Genomic DNA, 15,674 nt, shown 5'->3' with positions numbered 1-15,674 from the left:
TCTCTAACTTTTTACCTGGGTTTTGCTCCTTTCATATTTATTTTGATCCTGACAAACTCCCCAGCCCCTGCCGGTGGCAAGCATACACATAACATGATGCTGCCACCACAAAAAGTTTAAATACAATGGCACATAGAGGCAGATCTGACTCGTTATCTCAATGTCAATGACGTCAGCATGCTTTTACATGCTAGTGTCAACATTATTTTTTATATACATATATTATCCATTGACGGTAAAGTATTTGAATATGCACAAAAGGGGAGAAAAATAAATAAGAGTTTGCTTTTAAATGCAGTAATCCCTCCCAAAATGTGGAAAATGTTCTATAGTTGTTCTTTCACTTTGGAAATGTGGAGTAGATTGTTACATTGGTAGGAAAAAATCCTATGTAATATAATAAAAAATACAAAAATTGGCAGTAAAATCTGAAGACTTTGACTGTAAGGTAGAATGGTTCAACTTGTCACAAGTGTGACAATGAGCCTCCATTGCTTATTATGCATGCTTCTACCTTGCTAATTGAATGATTGATCCTGTAATTGGCGCTGGAGAGGATGGCTGCCGTTTCATGGGCTCTTAAACCAACCATGCAAAAAAGAAATCTTGCATTTTTCGTAACTTATTTTGTACATAATGTTGCTGCTACCGTCTCTTATGACCAAAAAGAGCTTCTGGAAATCAGAACAGCGATTACTCACATTGAACTGGGTGAAGAATTTCTCTTTAATGAGTCGGAGGAGAGGGATTTACTCCAGACACACAAACAGGCCCTCATCCCCATCATTCGCACGAGGAAGAGACGGCAAAGATATTGCGGAAAGAGTTAGGGGTGCCTTGTGAGGATCCGGCGACGAGTGGCTAATCTGCCCTTGCCATCCGTATTACTGGAAAATAAATTGGACAAGCTAAAAGCACGTATATCCTACCAACGGGACATTTAATAACTGTGATATGTTATCTTTCACCGAGTCGTAGCTGAACGACGGCATGAATAGAAGAGTATCTCATGATAAGCTGTAGACCACACTATCTACCTAGAGAGTTTTCATCTGTATTTTTCATAGCTGTCTATATACCACTACAGACTGATGTTGGCACTAAGACCGCACTCAATGAGCTGTATACCACCATAAGCAAACAGGAAAACGCTCATCCAGAGGTGGCGCGCCTAGTGGTCGGGGACTTTAATGCAGGGAAACTTAAATCCGTTTTACCTCATTTCTATCAACATGTTAAATGTGCAACCAGAGGGAAAAGAACTCTAGACCACCTTTACTCCACACACAGAAACACGTACAAAGCACTCTCTCGCCCCCCATTTGTCAAATCTGGCCATAATTCTAAATTAAAGCAGGAAGCACCAGTGACTCGGTCAATAAAAAAGTGGTCAGATGAAGCAGATGCTAAGCTAAAGGACTGTTTTGCTAGCACCAGACTGGAATATGTTCTGGGATTCTTCCGATTGCAATGAGGAGTACACATCAGTCACCGGCTTCATCAATAAGGTGCATCGTATGACGTCTATCCCCTATCACAGTGAACCTGTACGTGACATACACCTCCTACCAGAAGCGATGGATTATCGGGCAACAGCCAACCGGTGAGCCTAAAGGGGTAAGAGCGTGCCGCTTTTCAAGGAGCGGGACTCTAACCTGGAATTTTATAAGAATCCGCTATGTCCTCCGACGAACCATCAACAGGCAAAGCGTTATACAGACTAAGATTAATCCTACTACACCGCTCTGACGCTCATCGGATGTGGCAGGGCTTGCAAACTATCACAGGCATTCAAGGCAAGTAACACTGAAACAGGCATGTGAGAGCACCACTATCCGAACAACTGTGTGATCACACTCTCCGCAGCCGATGTGAGTAAGACCTTTAAACAGGGTGACATTCACAAGCCGCAGGGCCAGACGGATACCAGGACGTGTACTCCAAGCATACGCTGACCAACTGGGAAGTGTCTTCACTAACATGTTCACCTCTCCCTGTCTGAGTCTGTAATACCACCATGTTTTCAAGCAGACCACCATCGTCCCTGTGCCCAAGAACACTAAGGTAACCTTCCTAAATGACTACCGACCCATAGCACTCATGTCTGAGTGGCTCACATCAACACCATTATCCCAGAAACCTTAGACCCACTCCAATTTGCATACCGCCCCGACAGATCCACAGATGATGCAATCTCTATTGCACGCCACACTGCCCTTTCACACATTGACCAAAGAAACACCTATGTGAGAATGCTATTCATTGACTACAGCTCAGTGTTCAAAACCCTAGTACCCTCATAGCTCATCACTAAGCTAAGGACACTGGGACTAAACACTTCCCTTTGCAACTGGATCCTGGACTTCCTGACGGGCCGCCCCCAGCTGGTAAGGGTAGGTAACAATACATCCGCCACGCTGATCCTTAACACAGGTGCCCCACAGGGGTGCGTGCTCAATCCCCTCCTGTATCCCCCCTGTTCACTCATGACCTGCACGGCCAGGCACGACTCCAACACCATCATTAAGTTTGCGGATGACACAACAGCGGTAGGTCTGATCACCAGCAACGACGAGACAGCATATAGGGAGGAGGTCAGAGACCTGGTCGTGTGGTGCCAGAACAACAACCTCTCCCTCAACGTGATCAAGACTAAGGAGATGATTGTGGACTACAGGAAAAGGAGGACCAGCATGCCCCCATTCTCAGCGACGGGGCTGTGTGAAGCAGGTTGAGAGCTTCCAGTTCCTTGGTGTCCACTTCACCAACAAACAAACATGGTTCAAGCACACCAAGACAGTCGTGAAGAGGGCACGACAACCTATTCCCCCTCAGGAGATTGAAAGATTTGGCTGGGTCCTTAGATCCTCAAAAGGTTCTACAGCTGCACCATCGAGCTCATCCTGACTGGTGGCATCACTGCCTGGTATGGCAACTGCTCGGCGCTAAAAATTGTCAGACACCAGCCACCCTAGTCATAGACTGTTCTCTCTGCTACCGCACGGCAAGTGGTACCGGAGTGCCAAATCTAGGTCCTAAGAGGCTTCTAAACAGCTTCTACCCCCAAGCCATAAGACTACTGACATCTAATCAAATGGCTACCCAGACTACTTGCATTGACCCCCCCCCCCCCCCCCTCCCACTTTTACACTGCTGCTACTTTCTGTTATTATCTATGCATAAGTGACTTTAACCCACATGTGTATATATACCTCAATTACATCGACACCGGTGACTGTACCGGTACCCCCTGTATATAGCCTCGCTATAGTTATTTTACTGCGCTCTTTAATTATTTGTTACTTTATTCTTATTTATTAGGTATTTTTCTTAACTGCATTGTTGGTTAAGGGCTTGTAAGTATGCATTTCACTGTAAGGTCTACACCTGTTGTATTCGGCGCATGAGACAAATACAATTTGATTTAATTTCAGTGGTTGACTGTTTCTTTAAATAGGGTCTCTTTTTTTAAGGTATGGCCACAAGGGGGAAAGTGCAGGTAAGGGGAAATTGCCTTGTGGCCTTTTAGTGTCTGACTGACTCAGTTTTTAGACAATATATTTAAAGTATCATGATTTGAAATTGAATTAAAGTTTAGGTAGTGATTCCCTTGACCCTGCACCAAAACCAGTTTTTGTTTTGTATATTTCACTGTGTTATCCTGTGTACTCTTTGACCAGGCTTAAAAGATAGTCTGAGGTTTTGACTAATGGTGAAGGAGAAAATAATACAACCTGTTGACTTTATTTATCCACTCAACCCAAACTTTAAGAACCTGCATGTGTGTTAGGCGTAGCTCCCCGTGCGTTTGTTTAAACCTGGAGTGGTGTAGGTTCGGCTAAACTTAATTCTCTACTGCCTCACAGACCTTTTCCTTTATATGTACTTTTGACCTTGAGCTTCATGTACATGAGGAAGCAGAGACAACTATAGACGTATCTCAAGTAGGATACGATAGGAACAGGAGCTCAAGCAGTAGAAAATGTGAGGTGCCGGTACTCAGCTCCAGTGAGCTCCTGCCCAAGTCAGGCACTGCAGATGATACAGGTATGATGATGGGAATTCACATGACAATACTGGCATTCAGTAGATTTGTTCTTTGCATGTGTTATCACCAGTATATGTCTAGGCGCTCTTGTTCGGGCACAGATCGATGTCCGTGCGATGAGCATGCGAGCAAACCTTCTAGCTGTGGGGAAACCAGACAACTGGCTAACGTCAACATGACACGCCCACTAACCAATGAGTGGCTATCATGTATACAGAATGTGCACAGTAGAACACGTGGCTGTACCACCTGCACTACAGTATTCTAAAACCGAATGTTCTTCCTGCCTTATCGTCACAGTAGCTATTCTGAGTGAGACACAATGGTAGTAGAATGTTATTGTTACCATGTTTATCTCTTTAGTTAGTCAATGGATGACTCAAATCGATTTGGACTTTAGATTTTATTCATTCAAAAGCACACATTCTTGCTTAATTTCTAAAAATGCTTCAATATGTTCCTTTCTTCCATGTTTCTGATTTTATTTTCTCTGAAATCGTTGATCAACCATCATTTAAAAAGCCGGGGAGAAGACAGTTTTCTTCCAAAGTTCTCAAGTCTGCCACATCCTTCTGTGGCTATCAGAGTAAATCCAGAGTAAACTGAACTTCGTTTGAGTAAATTCCTTTGCCGTCTGTAGGAAGATTCTACTACTGATATACACTGCTCAAAAAAATAAAGGGAACACTTAAACAGCACAATGTAACTCCAAGTCAATCACACTTCTGTGAAATCAAACTGTCCACTTAGGAAGCAACACTGATTGACAATACATTTCACATGCTGTTGTGCAAATGGAATAGACAAAAGGTGGAAATTATAGGCAATTAGCAAGACACCCCCAATAAAGGAGTGGTTCTGCAGGTGGTGACCACAGACCACTTCTCAGTTCCTATGCTTCCTGGCTGATGTTTTGGTCACTTTTGAATGCTGGCGGTGCTTTCACTCTAGTGGTAGCATGAGACGGAGTCTACAACCCACACAAGTAGCTCAGGTAGTGCAGCTCATCCAGGATGGCACATCAATGCGAGCTGTGGCAAGAAGGTTTGCTGTGTCTGTCAGCGTAGTGTCCAGAGCATGGAGGCACTACCAGGAGACAGGCCAGTACATCAGGAGACGTGGAGGAGGCCGTAGGAGGGCAACAACCCAGCAGCAGGACCGCTACCTCCGCCTTTGTGCAAGGAGGAGCAGGTGGAGCACTGCCAGAGCCCTGCAAAATGACCTCCAGCAGGCCACAAATGTGCATGTGTCTGGGCTTACAGCCCAACACCGTGCAGGACGTTTGGCATTTGCCAGAGAACACCAAGATTGGCAAATTCGCCACTGGCGCCCTGTGCTCTTCACAGATGAAAGCAGGTTCACACTGAGCACGTCACAGACGTGACAGAGTCTGGAGACGCCGTGGAGAACGTTCTGCTGCCTGCAACATCCTCCAGCATGACCGATTTGGCGGTGGGTCAGTCATGGTGTGGGGTGGCATTTCTTTGGGGGCCGCACAGCCCTCCATGTGCTAGCCAGAGGTAGCCTGACTGCCATTAGGTACCGAAATGAGATCCTCAGACCCCTTGTGAGACCATATGCTGGTGCGGTTGGCCCTGGGTTCCTCCTAATGCAAGACAATGCTAGACCTCATGTGGCTGGAGTGTGTCAGCAGTTCCTGCAAGAGGAAGGCATTGATGCTATGGACTGGCCCGCCCGTTCCCCAGACCTGAATCCAATTGAGCACATCTGCGACATCATGTCTTGCTCCATCCACCAACGCCACGTTGCACCACAGACTGTCCAGGAGTTGGCGGATGCTTTAGTCCAGGTCTGGGAGGAGATCCCTCAGGAGACCATCCGCCACCTCATCAGGAGCATGCCCAGGCGTTGTAGGGAGGTCATACAGGCACGTGGAGGCCACACACACTACTGAGCCTCATTTTGACTTGTTTTAAGGACATTACATCAAAGTTGGATCAGCCTGTAGTGTGGTTTTCCACTTTAATTTTGAGTGTGACTCCAAATCCAGACCTCCATGGGTTGATAAATTTGATTTCCATTGATAATTTTTGTGTGATTTTGTTGTCAGCACATTCAACTATGTAAAGAAAAAAGTATTTAATAAGAATATTTCATTCATTCAGATCTAGGATGTGTTATTTTAGTGTTCCCTTTATTTTTTTTGAGCAGTGTACATCTAAAGCTACTGGTAGTGGTGGAAAAAGTACTCAATTGTCATACTTGAGTAGAAGTTAAGATACTTTAATAGAAAATTACTCAGGTAAAAGGGAGTCACCCAGTAAAATACTACTTGAGTAAAAGTTAAAGTATTTGGTTTTAAATATACACAAGTATCAAAAGTAAATGTACTTTATCAAAAGTAAAAGTATAAACCATTTCAAATGTATTATATTAAGCAAACCAGACAGCACCATTTTTATTTTATTTTTTATTGGCGGATATCCAGGGGGACGCTCAGACATAATTTACAAATGAAGCATTTGTGTTTAGAGAGTCAGATCAAAGGCAGTATGGATGACCAGGGATGTTCTCTTGATAAGTGTGCGAATTGGACCGTTTTCCTGTCAAAATGTAATGAGTACTTTTGGGTGTCAGGGAAAATGTATGGTGTAAAAAGTACATTATTTTCTTTAGGAATGTAGTAAAGTAAAAATTGTCAAAAATATAAATAGTATTTTCAAGTATTTTTACTTAAGTACTTTACACTACTGGATAGCAGGACAACACCAGATAATAGTAATATATCATTATGTGATGCCATGAGTAGAATAATAGAATATTCCATGTTTTTGATCATACCCTCACATTAACAATGCTGTTCAAACAAAAGCTAACAATGTATGGAAAATGACTTGTGTCCCACAATAGGGGACTAAACACAAGCTTTTATATGGTCCTGTGTGGTATGAACTGGTATTAGCTAGCTTTAACTGGTTTGTCCGGCTGTGCCTCATTCTCCTAGGTGCAGTTGGATGCCACATAAAGCCCATTACTATTGTATAGGTAAGACTCAACACAGGAAGGCAGGCCAAAGGATGCCTAAACCTTATGTAATATGGTAAAAGTCACGTGTGACTAAGGATATAAAAGATGACAGCAGTATACTGTATGTGTACTGGTATAATTAATTATAAAGTAATGGATTTGGTCTATAAATAATATTGTTAAATACAGAGATGCCAGTCACATCACTGTGATTCCCAAGTGGAAACAGTGATTCATTAATCTGTGAACAAATATTTCAGAGAGAATAACCCAGATCATTTGAATGGGCTGAAACTATTTTTGCATCTCATCTGTGGGAATTTCAGCTGTGTCATTCTGGTTAGAGACAGAAAACCACCTCATCCTGTCCAGACAACTGCAAATAGACATATCAAACCTCTTCTTTATATGAATATAGGCATATAAAGGTAGACCAAAAAAATGCATTTCACAGACCGACATATAGTAGAATAAAAATACAATAAATATTAGTTGCTCTAGTTTGAGGTGGTTCTCACCTCTTCTTGAAAGTCATGAGTCATTAGTGTCTTATGGCAGACTCACGTCTGCAAAGCAGTAGCCGTAGCCCAAGTGTTTTCTAGGGCCTGTAACATGTTTGCTCTTGGGACAATGGCGAGGGGGAGATGGGAAACCTGTTACATCAGTACAACAGAGAAAGGAGTGCAGGTGCCTTCACAGGGAGGGGCCTAGCTGATGACAGATGACGTGACCTTGCCTTTGCTTTCTACCATTCTACATCCCCATAGACTGTTCTTGAAGGGTTGAGTGAGCATCAGAATCAACAATATTCCAAAAGTACCTGGAGAACTATTTGCCATACATTTTCAGCCTTATCATCATTTGAGCTCAATGAACTTGAACTTGATTTAATCAAAGACTGCATACTAGAAAGAGGAGAGTTGGTATACCAAGAGGTTTGGCAAAGCTGGAGTGTATCAAGAGAAGTTGAAGAAATATTTGTGATCGTCCATTTGTTGACTTATCATCATTTGAGATTATTTCATCACCTGTATACTTGGAAGAGGAGAAAGGCCTATTGTGACGTAAGTAGCCCTTTTTATCAGTTACTTAGATTATCAATTTCTCACTGTCTATTTTGTTAAGTCTTTTTCAGTCTTTTTCAATAATTTATTGCTTGCTGGAAAGAAACTGAACATGGATTTACCGGTCAATAAAAATAAGTCCTTCTTGAATGATTTGTGAGCTCTTCAGACACTCAAACCATTGATGTTTCATTATAAAGCAGTGGGAGATTGATTAAATTGTTTAGTCAGTACTGCTTGTAAACAACATCTTCATTTACTTCTTCGTCTACATTTTATGAGTTGCAAATGTACACAGACACGGGGCTGCACGATTTCTCCAACATCAAATGACTGAGTGCCTTTCACATGTTGGGCCCCGTCACATTTTTTGTTGTTGTTGAATTCTAACATCTGCCTCTGTGTTTTCCCACAGATTTGAATACTTCAGAGGCACCACTATCAAATTGATTTCCATCAACTGGATCCATCTTTTTCTACAGATCTCAGTACATTTAAAAAGGCACCGCCAGCAGACCAATCAAGATGGATAAGTTCCGTATGATGTTCCAGTTTCTCCAATCCAACCAGGAGTCCTTTATGAACGGCATCTGTGGTATCATGGCCCTAGCTAGCGCCCAGCTCTACTCAGCCTTCGAGTTTAGCTGCCCTTGTATCCCAGAGTACAACTACGCCTATGGGATTGGACTACTGGTTACCCCACCTATATGGTTCTTCCTACTAGGGTTCGTGTTGAATAACAATGTTTCAATGTTAGCTGAGGAGTGGAAAAGACCGACAGGGAAGAGGGTGAAGGATCCGACGATCCTTCGTTACATGTTCGTTTCGATCACGCAGCGGTCCTTGATCGCGCCCATGGTGTGGATATCTGTGACTCTTATGGACGGGAAGAGCTTCCTGTGTGCGTTCAGCGTCAACTTGGACATTCATCAGTTTGGGAATTCTACCCTCATTGATGGAATGACGGAAGTGGAGATTGTTAAATTGTTAGCGAAGATTCCATGCAAGAATATCTTCAATCAGCCCGAGGTGATATCGAGAGAAGCGGCATCGAGATATATCAAGTGTATATCCCAGGTAAGTTGTCGTTGGTAGTTTCCATATTCACCTAGTTCACATTTAGGTGCAGACAATCTCTTTCAAAATAACTGTTGTGTTAAATCCATTGTACATCAGTTGTCCAACCTAAGTGTGAACCGGGCCATTGGTTCAAAGTACGTTTGTTGTAGTGGTAAAGCAAGGTCTTTGTTTACGTATTATCATGTGTTTCCCTGTAGGCGTTTGGCTGGGTATTCCTGCTGCTGATGACCTTAGCAGCCTTCATGATACGAGCCATCCGGCCTTGCTTCACCCAAGCTGCCTTCCTCAAGACCAAATACTGGTCTCACTACGTCGACATCGAACGCAAGCTCTTCGACGAGACGTGCAAGGAGCACGCCAAGACCTTCGCCAAGGTCTGCATCCAGCAGTACTTCGAGAGCATCAGCGGCGACATGCGCAGCTTCCACAAGCACCGGTCAAGCAAAGATGATAGCGACGACGATGATGATGACAAGAAGAAGAGCGACGAGGACAAGCTTCTCGGGATCCGCGACCAGGACGATATGAATAAAGTTCTGTGGAATTGGCACACGTGCAAGCCGCCTCTGGCACTGAGGAAGGAACAGCTGGATGGAGAATCCCATGAAGGGCTCATACCAAATGGAGATGTCCATGGAGTCAGTGGAGGGCCAAATGGATATGCTAACGGTCACGCTCCCGATTTGCCCAAGAGGGAATGGGCGGCATACTACAGCAAAGTTTGAACATTTCAAAAGAGGAAAAAGCACCATTCACTGTAGCATGGATATTAAGCACTGATTGACTATTTAGACTGACAAGACTGATTGTCCTTTAAGATTTAGACTGTGGTTTATAGATAGAATTGAAGTCCTTTGTGTGGTGTGATCATTTATAATAATGAATATTTTGATGGAGGGCTTAGTTGGAAATGTTTCCTGGCATCCAACATCAAACCCTCCCACATTGGCACTTTTGTTGTTCCTTGGTTTCAGGATGGTTAACTGTATTTTTTGTTAGAGTACCCAAAGGGGGAACCTTACTTGAGTTTTTGTACATAATGTGTCAGATATGTCATGATGATGTACAGTCTGTTTGTTGTTATTATTGCTATGTGTAGACTTTTGAAAAATTCTTTATCGATTAAACCAAACATCAAATGGCTCCTTGTAGAATCTCGATGAAATGTTTCCTTTAGCCTAACGCTACTGTGGTAGCCTAAATTCATGACTTTTTTATTCATCCTAGCTTACATAAAAAGCATAATTCTGAGATCAACCCCCCCAAAAAATGAGTTTGTAAGATTTTATTTAGTTTTCCTACCAGGAAATACAGTAGAAGTCAAAAGTTTACATACACCTTAGCCAAATACATTTAAACTAAGTTTTTCACAATTCCTGACATTTAATCCTTGTAAAAATTTCCTGTCTTAGGTCAGTTAGGATCACCACTTTATTTTAAGAATGTGAAATGTCAGAATAATAGTAGAGAGAATGATTTATTTCTGATTTTATTTATTTCATCACATTCCCAGTGGGTCAGAAGTTTACATACACTCAATTAGTATTTGGTAGCATTGCCTTGAAATTGTTTAACTTTGCCTCCTTGCTCGCACACACTTTTTCAGTTCTGCCAACACATTTTCTATAGGATTGAGGTCAGGGCTTTGTGATGGCCACTCCAATACCTTGACTTTGTTGTCCTTAAGCCATTTTGCCACAACTTTGGAAGTATGCTTCAGATCAATGTCCATTTGGGAGACCCATTTGCGACCAAGTTTTAACTTCCTGACTGATGTCTTGAGATGTTGCTTCAATATATCCACATCATTTTCCTCCTCATGATGCCATCTATTTTGTGAAGTGCACCAGTCCCTCCTGCAGCAAAGCACCCCCACAACATGATGAAAATTAAATCAGATCAAATGTTATTTGTCACATACACATGGTTAGCAGATGTTAATGCGAGTGTAGCGAAATGCTTGTGCTTCTAGTTCCGACAATGCAGTAATAACCAACGAGTAATCTACCCTAACAATTTCACAACAACTACCTTATACACACAAGTGTAAAGGAATGAAAAATGAAGAATATGTACATAAAAATATATGAATGAGTGATGGTACAAAACGGCATAGACAAGATGCAGTAGATGGTATCGTAATGTAGGGTATGTAAACATTATATGAAGTGGCATTGTTTAAAGTGGCTAGTGATACATTTTTCATCAATTTTTACATTATTAAAGTGTCTGGAGTTGAGTCAGTATGTTGGCAGCAGCCACTCAATGTTAGTGGTGGCAGTTTAACAGTCTGATGGCCTTGAGATAGAAGCTGTTTTTCAGTCTCTCGGTCCCTGGTTTGATGCACCTGTACTGACCTCGCCTTCTGGATGATAGCGGGGTGAACAGGCAGTGGCTCGGGTGGTTGTTGTCCTTGATGATCTTTATGGCCTTCCTGTGACATCGGGTGGTGTAAGGTGTCCTGGAGGGTAGGTAGTTTGCCCCCGGTGATGCGTTGTGCAGACCTCACTACCCTCTGGAGAGCCTTACGGTTGTGGGCGGAGCAGTTGCCGTACCAGGCGGTGATACAGCCCGACAGAATGCTCTCGATTGTGCATCTGTAAAAGTTTGTGAGTGCTTTTGGTGACAAGCCGAATTTCTTCAGCCCCCTGAGGTTGAAGAGGCGCTGCTGCGCCTTCTTCACCACACTGACTGTGTGGGTGGACCAATTCAGTTTGTCCGTGATGTGTACGCAGAGGAACTTAAAACTTACTACCCTCTCCACTACTGTCCCATCTATGTGGATAGGGGGGTGCTCCCTCTGCTGTTTCCTGATGCTGCCACCCCAGTGCTTCACGGTTGGGATGGTGTTCTTCGGCTTGCAAGCCTCCCCCTTTTTCCTCCAAACATAACGATGGTCATTATGACCAAACAGTTACATTTTTGTTTCATCAGACCAGAGGACATTTCTCCAAAAAGTACAATCTTTGTCCCCATGTGCAGTTGCAAACCGTGGTCTGGCTTTTTGATGGCGGTTTTGGAGCAGTGGCTTCTTCCTTGCAGACCGGGCTTTCAGGTTATGTCGATATAGGACTCGTTTTACTGTGGATATAGATACTTTTGTACCTGTTTACTCCAGCATCTTCACAAGGTCCTTTGCTGTTGTTCTGGGATTGATTTGCACTTTTCGCACCAAAGTACGTTCATCTCTAGGAGACAGAATGCGTCTCCTTCCTGAGCGGTTTGACGGCTGTGTGGTCCCATGGTGTTTATACTTGCGTACTATTGCTTGTACAGATGAACGTGGTACCTTCAGGTGTTTGGAAATTACTCCCAAGGATGAACCAGACTTGTGGACTTGGCTGATTTCTTTTGATTTTCTCATGATGTCAAGCAAAGAGGCATTGAGTTTGAAGGTAGGCCTTGAAATACATCTACAGGTACACCTCCAATTGACTCAAATTATGACAATTAGCCTATCAGAAGCTTCTAAAGCTATGACATCATTTTCTGGAATTTTCCAAGCTGTTTAAAGGCATGCACAAAGTAGATGTCCTAACCGACTTGCCAAAACTATAGTTTGTTAACAAGAAATTTGTGGAGTGGTTGAAAAACGAGTTTTAATGACTCCAACCTAAGTGTATGTAAACTTCCGACTTCAACTGTATGCATGCAGCATTGGTGTGATCAACTTGGCTCTGAGAGGTTCCACGACAAAGATATTGTAATTCCAAAACCAATGAGCCTTCGAGTCAGAATTATGCTGTTGGGTGCGCCTCATGCTTGTGGAATCAACTTTTGTCTTCCTTAAAAGCATTGTTGTTGCTTTGCTAAACCCTTTGTAGAATACCAAACAAAGATCAGAATACCCTGAATGCTGGCTTGAAAGCTACCATGAGTAGTACTGCTTGTATTATTGGCATTTTGCAAACAATCAATGATTTAAACTTCCTTTCATACTCTAATGCTGACCGATAGTGTTAGATTGTTGTTCTGGAGTGTTCTTTGACACACTCAAAATGAACTTTTATTGATTGAGTGTCACAATTCTGTCAAACAGAATTCACAAATTGAAGAACATCTGTCAACTGTAAGCCAGATACTAAAACATCAGCATACTGTATGTCATTTCATATGGTATTTACAGTTGTGACTCAATTAAGACTTATCAGAATTCCAAGCCTTCTCTCAACCATGACAAGTGTCCTCATGACCTGATATTCCATCTCACTCAGTCATTGCATGTAAACTGGACACACACACACACACACACACACAGCCATAACAATTTACATGATGGGATAGAAACAAGGTCAGAATTTGCATCTCTCTCTCGTTTCATCCTATCCCCAAGCTTTCAGGTAAAGTGCTTTTTAATCAAACAGGTAGCCTTTTGGCAATCAATGTTTACTTCACTTTATCTGTCATAAAGCTTTTAAAATAACATTTCGTAAAACGCCATTTATTTATTTAATTACATATGCATGGCGATAGATTACATTTATCCTCATATATCAGTGAGTTGTTGACGGTTTGACATAACACTGCTCTCCCATAGCATACCACTAGAGGGTAGAAAAACTACAAATACCAAATCTAACCTCCCAAAGCTGCTAGTCAGCACCATTGAGGTATAAAAGAATGGTCAACACCCTGCTCATTTTTAATTCACAGGACACCAGATACAAGCATTTCGCTACACCCACAATAACATCTGCTAAACACGTGTATGTGACCAATGAAATTTGATTTCAGGAGGTTAATGGAGCCTAGGGCGTCCTTATAAATAAAAAATGTCCATATCGACTGAACATCTTCATCTTGTTTTGTACTACACTCTCGTGGAAGCGTTGAACAGAGTAGCTGATTTGGTTCTGGGAGCAGAGATTTATCTTGGACCGACAGACAATACAGCTGTGCTCTGGATAATGATGATGTCATAATTATAGGATGATGAGATTGTAATGAATCCCCCGGATCCCATGGAAGCCTCCACTTCCTCCTCATAGCAGCTCGTCCCAGATCAGTTTGGGCTGTATAGCCAACTGGTATGACCATAGCGGCTTAGCTATAGAGCAGATCTGGGAACAGGGTATCCTCCCACACACTGGTCATTTTCATTAGTAAGAAAACAACAGTTTCTCACTAGATAGGTTCAGGGAGTCACTCCCTCCCTGGTATGCTATGGGAGAGCAGGGTATCGTCAGACAGGGCCACAGTGTCCCCCGATGTGCGGGGGAGCTAGGGTCAGTCTGTCCTATCTGGTGTATATCTCCTGTCTTATCTGGTGTCCTGTGTGATCTTAAGTATGCTTCCTCGAATTCTCCCATCTCTCTCTCTCTCTCTCTCTCTCTCTCTCTCTCTCTCTCTCTCTCTCTCTTCCTCTCCCCTCCCGGAGGACCTTAGCCCTAGGACCAGACCATGCCACAGCACTACCTGGCCTGAGGACTCCTGGCTGTCCCCTCCCTAGTCCACCTGGTCATGTTGCTGATCCAGTTTCTGCTTTTCTGCCTGAGGCTATGGAACTCTGACCTGTTCAGCGGACGTGATACCTTATCCCGGATCTGCTGTTTTGACCCTCTCTCTCTCTATACTGCACCTGCTATCTCGACCTCTGAATGCTCAGCTATGAAAAGCCAACTGACATTTACTCCTGAGATGTTGACCTGTTGCACCCTCTATAACCACTGTGAATATTATTTGACGATGCTGGTCATCTATTAACCTTTTACAACATCTTGAAGAACAATCTGGCTATAATGGCCATGTACTCTTATAATCTCTATCTGGCACAGCCAGAAGAGGACTGGTCACCCCTCAGAGCCTGGTTTCCCTCTAGGTTCCTGCCTTTCTAGTGAGTTTTTCCTAGCCACCGGGCTTCTACATCTGCATTGCTTGCTCTTTGGGGTTTTAAGCTGGGTTTCTGTATAATCACTTTGTGACATCTGCTGATGTAAAAAGGGTTTTCTAGAAGAAAAAAAATATGACAGAAAAACACATGAATGTGTTTTTGGAACACTGCACTTTATCACGTTTTCACGTGTAGTTTCATGTTGTCACATGTTATCACATTAACTTCACATAAGATCACATGATAACATGAAAACGTGTTTTTGGAATACCTCACATGTGAAATGCATCTGTTTTTTCACCATAAGGGCTGTTTTAGTTCCGTTTGGTGCCAAATGAACATGGCCCAGGGCGCCAGGAAAGCATATATCCTCCTTCCTAGCTCCCTACCCTACAGCCCAAATCCTGCAGCTGTTGTCTTTGAGGCCTGCTGGCCTGGCAGGACTGACATGTGGGGGTGGAAGGATGGATGTCTCTGGCCATCTTTCACTCTCTAGTATTTGTCTTTCTTTCTGCTTTCTCTTGATCTCTCTTTCTCTGTATTTCCCTCTCTCTCTCCCTCCAACCCTGCTCCTGTCTCTCTACCAACATGATAGCAACACGTTTATATATAGACTATAGATCAAGAGAAACAAAACTGGAAAATAATCAGGGCTTTGACTGAC

The 15,674-nt window shown here is 43.0% G+C and overlaps 1 protein-coding gene across 1 annotated transcript; it reads left to right on the top strand.

Annotated features, from left to right (window-relative positions):
* The first annotated feature begins 8,625 nt into the window (after positions 1-8,625).
* Positions 8,626-9,905, top strand: LOC120032496 (calcium homeostasis modulator protein 1-like). Its single transcript, XM_038978601.1, has 2 exons — positions 8,626-9,177; positions 9,378-9,905. The coding sequence occupies exons 1-2, from the start codon at positions 8,626-8,628 to the stop codon at positions 9,903-9,905; spliced, it is 1,080 nt and encodes a 359-aa protein (XP_038834529.1).
* Positions 9,906-15,674: the final 5,769 nt, after the last annotated feature.

Source organism: Salvelinus namaycush, chromosome 39, assembly GCF_016432855.1.
Source record: "Salvelinus namaycush isolate Seneca chromosome 39, SaNama_1.0, whole genome shotgun sequence".
Classification (NCBI taxonomy): domain Eukaryota; kingdom Metazoa; phylum Chordata; class Actinopteri; order Salmoniformes; family Salmonidae; genus Salvelinus; species Salvelinus namaycush.
The sequence above is the reverse complement of the archived record's forward strand: the minus strand, read 5'-3'. Positions and strand labels throughout refer to the sequence as shown.

Excerpts from the sequence above, each read along its gene's own strand:
- LOC120032496 (XM_038978601.1), top strand. The coding sequence starts at position 8,626 with ATGGATAAGTTCCGTATGATGTTCCAGTTTCTCCAATCCAACCAGGAG. Across the intron at positions 9,178-9,377 it reads ATATCAAGTGTATATCCCAG|GCGTTTGGCTGGGTATTCCT; the intron begins GTAAGTTGTCGT and ends GTTTCCCTGTAG.